Raw genomic sequence first — 12,570 nt, 5'->3', positions numbered from 1 at the left:
AGACACAGATACATCTTTTGATTATCATAGATGCAAAAATTCTTAATAAAATATTAGGAAATCACATACAAATACACATTTAAAAGATAAAACACATTTGATCATGGTACACTATCTCAGAGATGCAAGGTTGTTTCAACATACAGAAAACCAATCAATGTAATAGAATTAAAGACAAGAATCAAATGATATCAATAGATGCAGAGAAAGCATGTGACAAAATACAGTATCCATTCATGTTCACAACACTAGAAAAACTAAGTAAAGAAGGAATATAACATTGTAAAAGCTATATATGACAAACCCAAGGCCAACATAATTCTAAATAGAGGAAATTCTTTCATTTTTTCCTCCAAAAGACAGGGCTGCCCTCTTTCAACACTTCTATTCAGCATAATCTTTTAAACTCTAGACAGAGCACTTAGGCAAAAATAGAAAGTAGATGGATACAAATAGGAAAAGAAGAGCTCAAACTATCTCTTTGCTGATTATATGAGCCTAGATTGAAGAGACCCAAAAATCGTCAACAAAACTTACAGAACTCATAAGTCGACAAAGTAGTAGTATTCAAAATTAACACCCATAAATCAATTTCATTCCTATACACTAACAGTGAATCAGCTGAAGAAGAAATTAGGAAAACTATCCTATTTATAATAGCTCCCATACACACAATACTTGTAAATCAATCTAACAAAAGAAGTAAAAGACCTCTAAAATGAAAACTACAGAACACTAAAGAAAGAAATTTAAGAAGACCTCAGAAGATAGAACATTCTCCCATGTTCTTGGATAGACAGAATTAATGTTGGTAAAATGCCCGTATTATCAGAAGCACTACAAGTGGCAACAATCATGCTAAGTGAGATAAGCCAAATTCAGAAAATCAAGGGCCAAATATTTTTTCTCATATGAAAGCTAGAACAAAGTACTGTAAAAGTGTGGGGGGCAAATTTTAGGAGATGTAGAAAATATCAGTGGTGTAGAAGGAGATTGAGAAATACAGAGGATGGACAGAAACAATGAGGAAATGCAGAATGGATTTGACAATTCTATACTCTCTACATGTTTCAATATACCACAGTGAATTTTACCTTTATGTATGTCTACAAAGCACCAATTAAAAACTGAATATATATATATATATATAGATAGATAGATAGATAGATAGATAGATAGATAGATATATAGATAGATAGATATAGATCTATATCTATCTATATCTATCTATCTATCTATATATATCTATATATATATATATATATATATATATATATAAAGCCAGTAGAATAGGAGGGAAAGAGGAGGCACCAGGTACTTAAGTGGAACAAATTAAGTTCCATGATTTATGTTAAAATAAGTCCAACTATTATGTAGAACCAAAATGCACTCCATGGAAGAATTTGAAAATATAGAAGGACATATTAATGATCATATTAATGATCTAATAGTCAGTAAACATTCTCAAACTTTATCAAAAGTACTATGTGTGGAAGATACATTGATAGATTAGGCTTTTTCAAAATTAAAAACTCTAGTTCTATGATAAATATCTAGAATATGCCATATAAAAGCCTCCATACACAGGCAAAAAATAAACTATCAAATTATGAAAAGCTATTCAACATCATTAACAGTCAAGAAAATACAAATTAAACACACTACATTAAATGTACACCTTATGAGAATGGCTGATAAAAAGAAAGAGAGAAATAAGTGACATACAATGCCTGCTGGTGATGGTGGATAATAAAGTGGATCATTCATGCAGAGATATTCAAGATGACTGAATATGGATATTGTTATGGTCTGGATGTGAGGTGTTCCCCAAAATCTTACCTGTGAGACAATGCAAGAAGGTACAGAGGATAAGAGATTAGGTTGTGAGAGTCTTAATCCATCGGGGAATTAATTCACTGATTGGGTTAACTGAGGGGTAACTGAGAGCAGGTGGGTGTGGCATTGGGGGCATGGCTTTGGGGTATATATTTGTATCTGGCAAGTGGAGATCTTTCTATCTACTGTCTGATCATCATGTGAACTGCTTCCTTCTGCCACACTTTTCTGCCGTGATGTTCAGCCTCACTTTGAGCCCCAAGGAATGGAGTCTACTGTTTATGAACCTCTGAAACTGAGCCACCAAATGAACTTTTCCTCCTCCAAAATTGTTCTGGGCAGGTCTTTAATTCGCAGCCACAAAACAGCTGACTAAAACAGATGTCCTGTGTATGACTCTGCCACAGAGAACCAGGATGAAAAAGGAAAAACTATAGAGGAGAATGATTGAGGGAAGAGTTTGGATATCAGCCAAAAAGTGATGGAAAGTCAGAAAGGCAACCTAGAGAATAGAATGAAGCAATTTCAAAGCTAGTTCCCTGGCTGGGCATACTACACCTTGCTGGGTAAAGGTAAGCAGAAAAGTACCAGCAACCCCCTTCACTGCAGCATACTAGCAGTCCTAACTACAGAATAATACCAATCCGTATAGGATTTAAATCCATTTTGGCAAGCTAGGTGATCTAAGTGTGATTACTTTGCTCCAAAGAAGGAACTCACATTGGATCTCTCCTGCCTCTAGAACCCAAGCTGCTACAACAGTTATTTATAGATGTCACCCTACCTTAGGGACCAACAGTCACTTCCCTGATACTACCAAAAGCCTTGGTCCTATGCAAGTTTCACAAAGGTGAAGACAGGCTGCTAAGTGTTCTACAGCTTCAGGACCAGTGGTCGTCAGAGACAAGAGCCCAATTCCCATTACACTGTCTCACAGGAATTAAGGAAAAACTTCTCCTGCTCCATGGGCTTAGGACTGTAGCCATCGGTACACAAAGGCCCATAATAACTGGCACTTTTGTCTTAGGACCAGGAAAAGGTTTCACTTGTGACCTTTAGCTCCAGGACCATGGATGCCAATACCACAAGCCTCGGCCCCCAAAGTGCTTATCCCTCAGGATCTAAAGACATTCCCATCCATGTAATGCAGCCCACATGCCCTAATTATTACCAAAGGGCCACATCTCCACATGCCACGGTATTAGAGATTATGGTATTATCATGTGATCTAGGGGAACATCAACATTTAGTCCATATCAATAATCTATTCAAAATCACAATATGGTACAATTGGACAGCCACATGAAAAATGAATAAATACCCATATCTCATACCATAAACAAAAAATAGCTCAAGTGTATCAGACATAAACAAACTATAAAATTTATATAAGAAAACACACAAAGATTGTAACTTCAGGCAAAAGATTTCTTAACATAACAAAAGCACAATGCATGAAATAAAATTAATAAATTGAACTTTACTGACATTAGGAATTTCTGCTGTTGGAAAAATTCCAAGACATGGCACAAACTGGTATATTTGCATATCATATGTCTGACAATGAAGTTCTTTTTAAGAGTATTGGAGAACTTCCAAACTTCAAAAATAAGAAATAATTCTGTAAAAATTGATATTTGAATAATCACTTCACAAAGGAAGACTTACAGATGGAAAATCAGCACATGAAAAGACACTGCACATATTCATCACTAAGAAAATACAGGCTAAAATCACAAAGAGATCCCATTACCTACTTATTATTAGAACTCAAAGACTGACCATGAAAAATGCTTTAGGAGTTCTCTGATACTGGTGCTGCTAAGAATGTAAAGTGGTGTCATCATTTGATAAAATCACAGTAGCAGCTTCAAAGAGAAACATGAACATAACCAGAGGATATAGTCTTTACAGATCCAAGTATTTAGCCAAAGGAAATAAAGGAATAGATCCAAAGAAGACTCAGACATCAATGTTCAGGAACACTTTATTTGTAAATAGACCTGAACTGAAAGCAAATAAATACCCATCAATAGGTGAATAGATCAATAAATTGTAGTACACATACACATTGGAATACTAGTAAGCAACAAAAATAAATGAATAGGCAATTGTAGTCATTTAGATAAATCTTAATTTAGGATGAGTGAAATAAGCTATATATAAGGTAATATAACATATACTGTATCATTTAATTTATATAAAAGTCTAGAAAATGCAATCTAACTATGATTGTAGTTATTTGGTGATGGGAATAGGGTAAAAGAGGACTGGAAGAGAGCATGTGAAGGAGCACAGTTACTTTTATGGGTTATTTATATGTTCACTATTTTAACTGTAATGATGGTTTTGACTTACCATCCACATACAAAAGCTTTTCAAAGCATAGACTTTAAACAGGTGAATTTACATGCTTATGATAACTCAATAAAGCTATTCAAATGTTTGGAAGCTTCAGATGACACTCACAATATATGAGGCCTGACCTGATCTTGCCCTGACTCTCTCTCCATTCTTACCTATGCCACTCCCTGCTGCTGTTTCAGCTGACCATTTGGCTCTTCAGGACCTCATGGTCATTTCAACTGACCTCAGCCTTTGCAAATGTTATTGCCTCTGCTTTTCCACACAAAAGGATGAGCTCAAACAAATGCTCCTTCTATTCTTAATGCAAATGTTACTCCCCAAGAAAAAACGTACCTACTACATAAATATTTCAGGTATATGAGTTAAAAAATTTCTTGGCAGTCTTCATCTTCACTTTTAACATTTATCACATATTTATATTTTTTAATAAATTTTAGATTATGTTTACCATAACCAGTAAAATATAATACTTTAAAAATATTAACTAGATAATATATGCAAAGTGACCTTGTAAGAGGAATATATCTCTCTCTAAACTAGTTAGGTATAACTGTTTTACATTTGAGGAAAGAGATTAAATAACTTTGATTAATATTACACACCCACTAGTCAATGGCACTGATTCAAACTCAACCTTCTGTACTTTTAAAGCTTATGGTACTAATTATTAATCATCCCATGATACATGCACTGTGATATCAGAAGGAAACCTAATCTGGCAGATGAACATGTATGCCAAGGAACACAAGCAACATCTAGAAGCTGAAAACAGCTCCCACCCTACAGCCCACAAAAAATTTAAAAATTAATAATAAAAACACACAATGATTTCTTTCCAAAACAAGAATGAGCTCTTTAAAGACGACTTTTCTCCAGAGCATCCAGGTAAAACTTTACCCAGGCCACACCTGGATTTCAGCATTTTGAGACACTCAACATTCTGAAGAAATGAATGGATGTTCGGTTAATTATTAGGTATTGTTTTAACTTACCAAGTTTGAGTAATTTGTTATGCAGCAATAGAAACTATCCTGAATACACACTGGTGAGTGACACAGGGGAAATCACCCACAAATTATATTTCTTATTAATAACTGATGAGCCTAACCAAGTCATTTTAACTTTCTTGGGTTTTAGTTCTTGAATATTTGAAAAGAGGTTGGATCAGCTAAGTTACAAGTTCCACGAATTAATTTTTATCTTTAAACAAATATTGTGGGTCTGGGGTTGTGGCTCAATAGCAGAGTGCTTGTCTAGCATGCATGAGGCACTGGATTCCATCCTCAGCACCACATAAAAATAAAACAAAGATATTGTGCCCACCTAAAACAAAAATATTTAAAAAAAAACCTATTGTGGCATGCCTTGATCAAGCATCTTCTCTCCACTACAAATTCTTTTTCCATCCTTCTGTATGCTATATTATGTCCCATGAGGCTGGCTCCTGAGAACTCAATCAGTGGGTTTCCTTGCCCCAAGCAATGGTGCAATAGGAGGCACCAGAAGATTAGAGAGATGAAAAAATGGTAGGCTGAGTATTCCTTGACTTCCTAATGAGGGCAATATGCTAAGGAAGAAATGATCCCTAACTTAACCTGGGAATGTGGGAGCAGGTTGATGAGGGGCTATGAACAAAATTGTGTCCCCCACCAAATGCATGTGTAGAAGCTCTACTACCAGTATTAATACACTGCTGTGAGGGCTCACGTGTCCTGCATGGGGAGGGAATGAGTAAACCATATGAAGGGGTAGGCTGGCTGGAAATAAAAGTCTGAAAAAAACAGTATTAAGAAATGAAGAGAAAAGACACAAGGAATTAGTTAAAGCAGGGGCTTTAGGAGTGAAAAAGACCTGATGGGTCTGATCCTAACAAAGGGAAAAGACAAATGATTTATACTGAAACACACCAAAGGAATTTATCCTGAGGAAGGGTTCTTTAAGATAAACAAGAAGCATGAGGTTGTGGGGAAGTTGGCCCGATTGAGGACTTATTACTTGCACAATAATTCTTCCTCCTCCAGGCAGCTGGCACCTCAAGATTACTTGGGCACACTGGTATCTCTTTCCACTCCCTGTGAAGTTGCATTTGAACCAATGAATTTCACAGTATCACAGAATTCTCTTTGAGAAGGACATTGCCAAGGCAATGAAGCAGTCTCATATGGGTGACATGACCCTAAGACTTCTCCAAGGGGCACACCTCTGCTTAGGCATAACTCAGACAAGCCCACAGTTCATTTGTGACTCCCAACAGTGAGGGTTTTTAAGAGGCAATTAAAGTTGAAGAACATCACAGGGTAGGATAGGTGACCTTAGAAGAGGACGAGATCTTTCTCTACACACATACACCATGGGAAAGTTATATGAGCACACAGTAGGAAAGCAGCAGTCTGCAAACCAGCAAGAGAGCCCACACCAGAGGTCAACCATGCTGGCATCTGATCTTGGACTTTTTAGCCTGCCAAATTGAGAAAATAAATTCCTGTTGTTTAAAAATGAAAGATAATTATGAAGTACATATCAAAACATTACATGGTACCCATTACTATGTGCAATTCTGCATTTCTGTGTCTCAGTTTTAAAAAGATAAAAGAAGAATCTAATCTGAGAGTCAAAGCATGATCACTAAGTAATATGGCAGAAGGTAAACAGATGGTATTCCAAGGCAGTCTACTTAGAAAGGTCTATACCAAGTTGTGGGGTGTCTGATAGGGAAGCCAAACATGGACATGAAGGGTCCAGGAAGTGGCTCTGAAATTTGGAAATAGAGATATGTGTCAAGGGGTTAACAATGAACACATGTGAGGTGAGTTAAGCACCATAGTGTCCCAGACGAATTAACAAGGCAGAGTGTCAGGAACTAGTGGCAAGGTGAGAACCAAGACAATTCCATATCTAGGCAGAAATTAACACCAAGTCTAGAATCCAGAATATAGGAAGCATGACTGGCTCTTAATTCTAGAAAGTTGGTTTGAACTCTTAAATTCTCTCCTTACCCCACAAAACCTTCCCTACCTCCCTCCCTTCCCTTACTACCCTACTCTGAATCTAAGGATGTCTCAGCAGAATTAGTCCCCAAATCTGAAAAACTCTGACAGCAGAGGGGAGAAGATTAAAAGGTTAGGAATCTCCAGGAGAGAAATAATTCAACATTCAATTATCTAAGTAATTATGTGTGTAATAACCAGCATTATAATGTAAATCACACTCATTATCTACTTTTTCTAAGATTAAAAAAAAAAGCTCATCTGATAAAGATTTGCAATTTGAATCAGAAGACAGGATTTGGAGTAAAGGACACTGTTACCTGACAGATAAACATTATGATATTCAAAATTCTTCATACCTTCAATTGGATTAGTAGTCTAACGTACAGACCTTGGAGTTGGTAAACTATCTACAAAAGGAGAATTTAATATGCTGCCTCTTGTCAGTGAAAAAGCATTCATCTTAAACCAAGAGCTGAAATATTGCCAGTGTCCAAGACACATTTATTTCTTTGAAGCAGGTGAATATTTAAGCCAAATTTCTTCCCTACTATATTATAATTTACTCCAGTTGGTAAAATCCAGAATATTTTCAAAATATTAGTAATCAGCAAAAATTATAGTATTTAGGTAAATTCAAAGTCTGTAATTTTCACAAGAAGAATTCTTTGCAATGAATGTAAGTTTTGCTTTCAAATATATCTCTGGTAGAATGTTTACCATTGAGTTTGAAATGGAATAAGTTCACAAAATAGCATTTTTATAGAAAAAAAAAGAACGGAAATTTTCATTGACCATCTTGAATGGACTATATACAATAATATATATTATTAGAAGCATTGTTTTCCAAATATCTCCAGTTAATCTCTCTTAGATATAAACTACAAAATCAACCTTTCTCTTCCTAGTCAGACTTGTTTCTAAATTTGTTTTTCTTCTTACATATTGCAAATCAAATTAGATCCATAATGAAAACCATGTTTTTTTCAGTGTTATCTTTATTAATGGCAATATGTAAGTATATATTCATAAGCAATATTTCAACAATCTACAATTTAATAACAATTGTATGAAGTTCAATATTGTAAATAACCATCAGGTCTGAGAGATTAGCAAGACTGAATGTACATTTTAAGATAGTATCAAAAATCTTGACCGAACAGATTTAGCCATTATTTTGGAATCTTTATTGGTTTAATATCATATTGCTATGTAATAAACTGTTCTCAGGAACAGGAGGATTCAATTTTAGTATTTCATATTCAGAAGGGTCACTGGTTCTTACCCCATGCAGCACAGCCTATTTTTCCCTCTTTTCTAAAAGAAGTCAGTCCAAACTCCAATGATATGTCAACTAAAACCACAACAGTTTCTTCTGTTCTGTTTCAGTTCACTTTTGTAGGCTGATATACTGGTGAAATAATGGGTTACACTTCAAGAGCACAGAAAGGAGAAAAGGACCCAAGTACTAATTAAATTTGAAATCTATAAATTCCTAAAATGATAAATACACAGGAGGATGTGGTAATTCCAAATGTCAGCCTCATTTTCACTGAACTTCTAAAAATTTTTAATAATGCTTTAATTTTTCACCTTTATATAAAAATGAAGGTCCATTTTTAACAAAGGTCTTTAAAGAGACCAAATGCAAACTCGGATATCATGTTCTTATGTTTAAAAAGTGCGGTGTGAGCAGCTGAGTTACCAGGTTGCATTTTCATACCCTTGCTGTACCTTTGGCAATACAGAGAAACCACCATAAATCATCTCCTGGCTGTATACAATTAATTTTATGTTCTGTACTTGTCCTCCTCTATGTTTTATGCTATTTCTTTATATATTTGATTTTGGAGGTCACTCTTGGTTTGAGGTAAAATACCCAAGCTTAATATTAAAATATTGCTAGGTGATATCCTAGGAACAAGTTGTTATAACCAAATTCAGGGTCACCTTTTTCTACCAGTTTTAAAATTAACTGTCAAAAACTGTCAAAAGAAAAATAACCTGTACCTCCCTACCTCTTTTGAATATTAGAAGATATTCAGTGGCTTTATGGCATAAAGTCTTAAAAGGATAAACCATTTCTACTGTCACTGCTTACTTTCACAGTGATGCTTTATCTTATTTATTATCACCTTACAAGTGTTTTGAGACTTCATCAGAGTTTCTTATCATTTAGTTGATTTGCAGTAAAACAGGAGAAAACCTTTTTTAATAATTTTCAGAATAGCTATTCTTCCAGACGGGAGCCTACGGATACTAAATGTTTCTAAGTCAGATGAAGGGAAGTACGTTTGCCGAGGGGAAAACATCTTTGGTTCTGCTGAAATAATAGCATCTGTATCTGTAAAAGGTAAGAAAATGTGGCTAATGTCTTACAAGCCTAGTTTCATGCCCATATAAGAAAATAAGTATGACGTGCACATGTGTATGTTTGCACTTAACTGTGTACATGCCTGCTTCTAAACCATATTACAAACAGAATTAACACACCCAAATTGTCACTTTCTATCATTTAGGAAACCTAGCAGGAAAGAACCAATTATTGGTTAAAATTCAATATTTTGCTTTGAACAAAACTTATAAAGTTTTTGTTTTTTTTTTTGAAATGTCTCAAAATATTAACACTAGCAACATAAAAGAAATTTCCCTCCACTTGGTTTGGGGATATAGCTCAGTGGTAGAACATTTGCCTGGTGTGCATTGGGCCTGGGGCTCCATCCTTAACACCACAAGAAAAAATATTTTCTGTACTAAAACTAATTTTAACATCAGTAAGGAATATTCCTTTGTTGCCATATCAACTAGGGATTTAGACCCAGAGGAGTATCAAAAAGAGGATATCTATGAGTAGTGGAGCGGGGGTATAGATCAGATACATTGGTGCCAGTGCTGCTCATTGAGGTTTGCACCAATGGAATTTCTTATATACTTACACTTTTAGTATGATAAATATTATTTCTAATATATATGTTCTCTGGTTCTAATACAACTAGATTTCAAGCCAAGAACATGGTTTTGAGACTATATATTATTGTTTAGTAGTAAAAAGAATAATCTCATATCTTAGGAGCAAAGCAAAGAGACATTTTTCACAACTGAATTATATCGTTGACTTTTTTCCCATTGTGCATGTATTATATACCAAATCAAACTTTGACCATAAAAATATGACATTTATTTAGGTTTGGAAAATGAACAAAGTTCTGTGGACAGCAGTAATGATTTACAATATTGTGAACATACTTAGTGCTAATAAAACTGTTAATTTTTCTGTGTCTTTAGAAATGCAAATGTAATCAAAATACCCAGCTCTATGATAGTTTAGAAGAAAGGCAAACATTAAGTGTAGGAGAGAACATAATTTAAAAGATGTTTTCATTTATATCATATATGTTACTGGGATCCAACCCAATCTTCCAGTCATATGTCTTATTCTGTGTGCTAATCAATTTTGTTCTTTTCATAATGAAGTAATGCTGGGTCCACAGACCATTTTTGGTGGAGAGGTTAAGGAGGGGAATGGGGATTGAACCCAGAGTAAGCCACATCCCCACCTCTTTTTATATTTTATTTAGAGACAGTATCTTGCTAATTTGTTTAGGGCCTTGCTAAATTGCTGAGACTGGCTTTAAATTCATGATCCTTCTGCCTCATCTTCCCAAACCTCTGGGATTATAGATGTGTACCACTGTGCCCATCCCACAGACTTTCATGATCATAATAATAGGTTTTGTAAATCATGAGTTAAATGGGATATTTAGTGATTCAGTATACTTCAATTTCCACAAAATTCCAACTACAGTATATTATGTTCATCTGCCTTATTCAATAAAGCCAGAACTTGGAACGCCACACAGAATATCTGAGCTCTAGAATGCTAATAGTTATAGTGGCATTCCTGTTTTAGGATTTCATTTTCTTCTCAGGAACTGCTCAGGACTTTGGATATTAAAGAAAGTGATAGGTGATGAGGAGTGGTGCTTTCTCAGACTGTACTCTTGTGAACAATAGAGGTAGAGTAGGAAAATCAAGCTAATTATTAATCAACATGTCATATTTCTTGTGGCATCTATACCCATGAATCTAATTAGTAAAAAAAAAAAAAAAGCAAAATCGTGTCTCCATTACCCCCTACTTCATTTAAAACATGTCACATTGCAGTCACTTAATTACTCATTTCACCCTTACATGCATAGCTGTATTAGTTACTCTAATCCCAGTAAAAATGTGTCATTTTCAAAATTTAGCCAAACCATGTAGTTAAACATATTTTTTCCTCCAAAAACATTTTCATTCAGTGTTTTTGCCTTTCTTTATATAGTTTAATTAAACCAACCATAATCTATTCAAAATGAAATTTTATAATCATCCAGAAGGTACCCATCCTACTCTTTTCTATTCAGAGTGTTTTGTGGAATGAAAAGTAAGTATAAGTAGTATAGTAGTAGAATAATATTTTTATCCCCACTGAGATAGTAATTTGGAGGGAGGTTCTTTCTTTTGCCTTATAGCCTCTAGGAGCCATTAAGGCACAAACATCCCTGCAATTCTTCCTTCTGAGATAAGGAGCATTTTTTAAAAATACTTTTTAAGTTGTCCATGGACTTGTTTATTTAATTATATGGGGTGCGGAGAATTGAACCCAGTGTCTCACAAATGCCAGGCAAGTGCTCTACTACCACTGAGCCACAACCCCGGCCCTATTACTTAGCATTTTTAATCCTTTCATGTACTTGATGATCCTTTAAGTTGCTCAGAGAGACTGCAGCTTCTCTTTTCTAATGCTTCTTCCAGGATGCCAAATGTTGCTTCTAGTTTTGTTGTTTCTTTGTAGTGTCTTGTCATTTTTGTTTGTTTTTTCCTAAATCCAGGGACTCCAAATTCATTAGTCATCTACAAAAGCATAATAAAATATCCTAGCTTCCTAAAAGCTAAGATTTCACTTAATAGTAGTTTGCTAAGATTTCACTTAATAATAAAGATGTGAAAAATTTGGTGTATGTATCTGGAGCAGTTGTATTTGTATAGAATCCTTATATACGTTTTTTTTTTTTTCCTGTTATTCAAAATGATACAAGCTGCATGGGGAAAACCCTGTTGATTATTTTAATTAATATATTTTTGCTTCCATAGAACCTACAAGGATAGAACTTACTCCTAAAAGAACAGAGTTAACTGTTGGAGAAAGTATAGTCCTTAATTGCAAAGCAATTCATGATGCTAGTTTGGATGTCACTTTCTACTGGATGCTAAAAGGACAGCCTATTGATTTCGAGAAAGAAGGTGGACATTTTGAAAGCATCAGGGCCGTAAGTTTATACACTTTTATTTTCAAGTAGTAATAAGAAATTTTGACTCAATATAACATGTTTTAATA

General features: G+C 34.8%; 1 protein-coding gene across 1 annotated transcript in view; it reads left to right on the top strand.

The window, feature by feature from the left end:
• Cntn5 (contactin 5) overlaps positions 1–12,570 on the top strand; it is a 1,252,743-nt gene that overhangs the window by 1,116,691 nt on the left and 123,482 nt on the right. Inside the window, exons 14-15 of the mRNA XM_058570757.1 lie at positions 9,416–9,543; positions 12,327–12,502. Coding sequence (XP_058426740.1) covers positions 9,416–9,543; positions 12,327–12,502 — 304 coding nt within the window. The remainder of the gene's footprint in view (positions 1–9,415; positions 9,544–12,326; positions 12,503–12,570) is intronic.

The sequence above is a fragment of the Marmota monax genome, unplaced genomic scaffold (genome assembly GCF_021218885.2).
Source record: "Marmota monax isolate L192 unplaced genomic scaffold, Marmota_monax_Labrador192_F-V1.1 WCK01_AAM20220418_F8-fsc00045, whole genome shotgun sequence".
In the NCBI taxonomy this organism is placed as follows: domain Eukaryota; kingdom Metazoa; phylum Chordata; class Mammalia; order Rodentia; family Sciuridae; genus Marmota; species Marmota monax.
The sequence above is the reverse complement of the archived record's forward strand: the minus strand, read 5'-3'. Positions and strand labels throughout refer to the sequence as shown.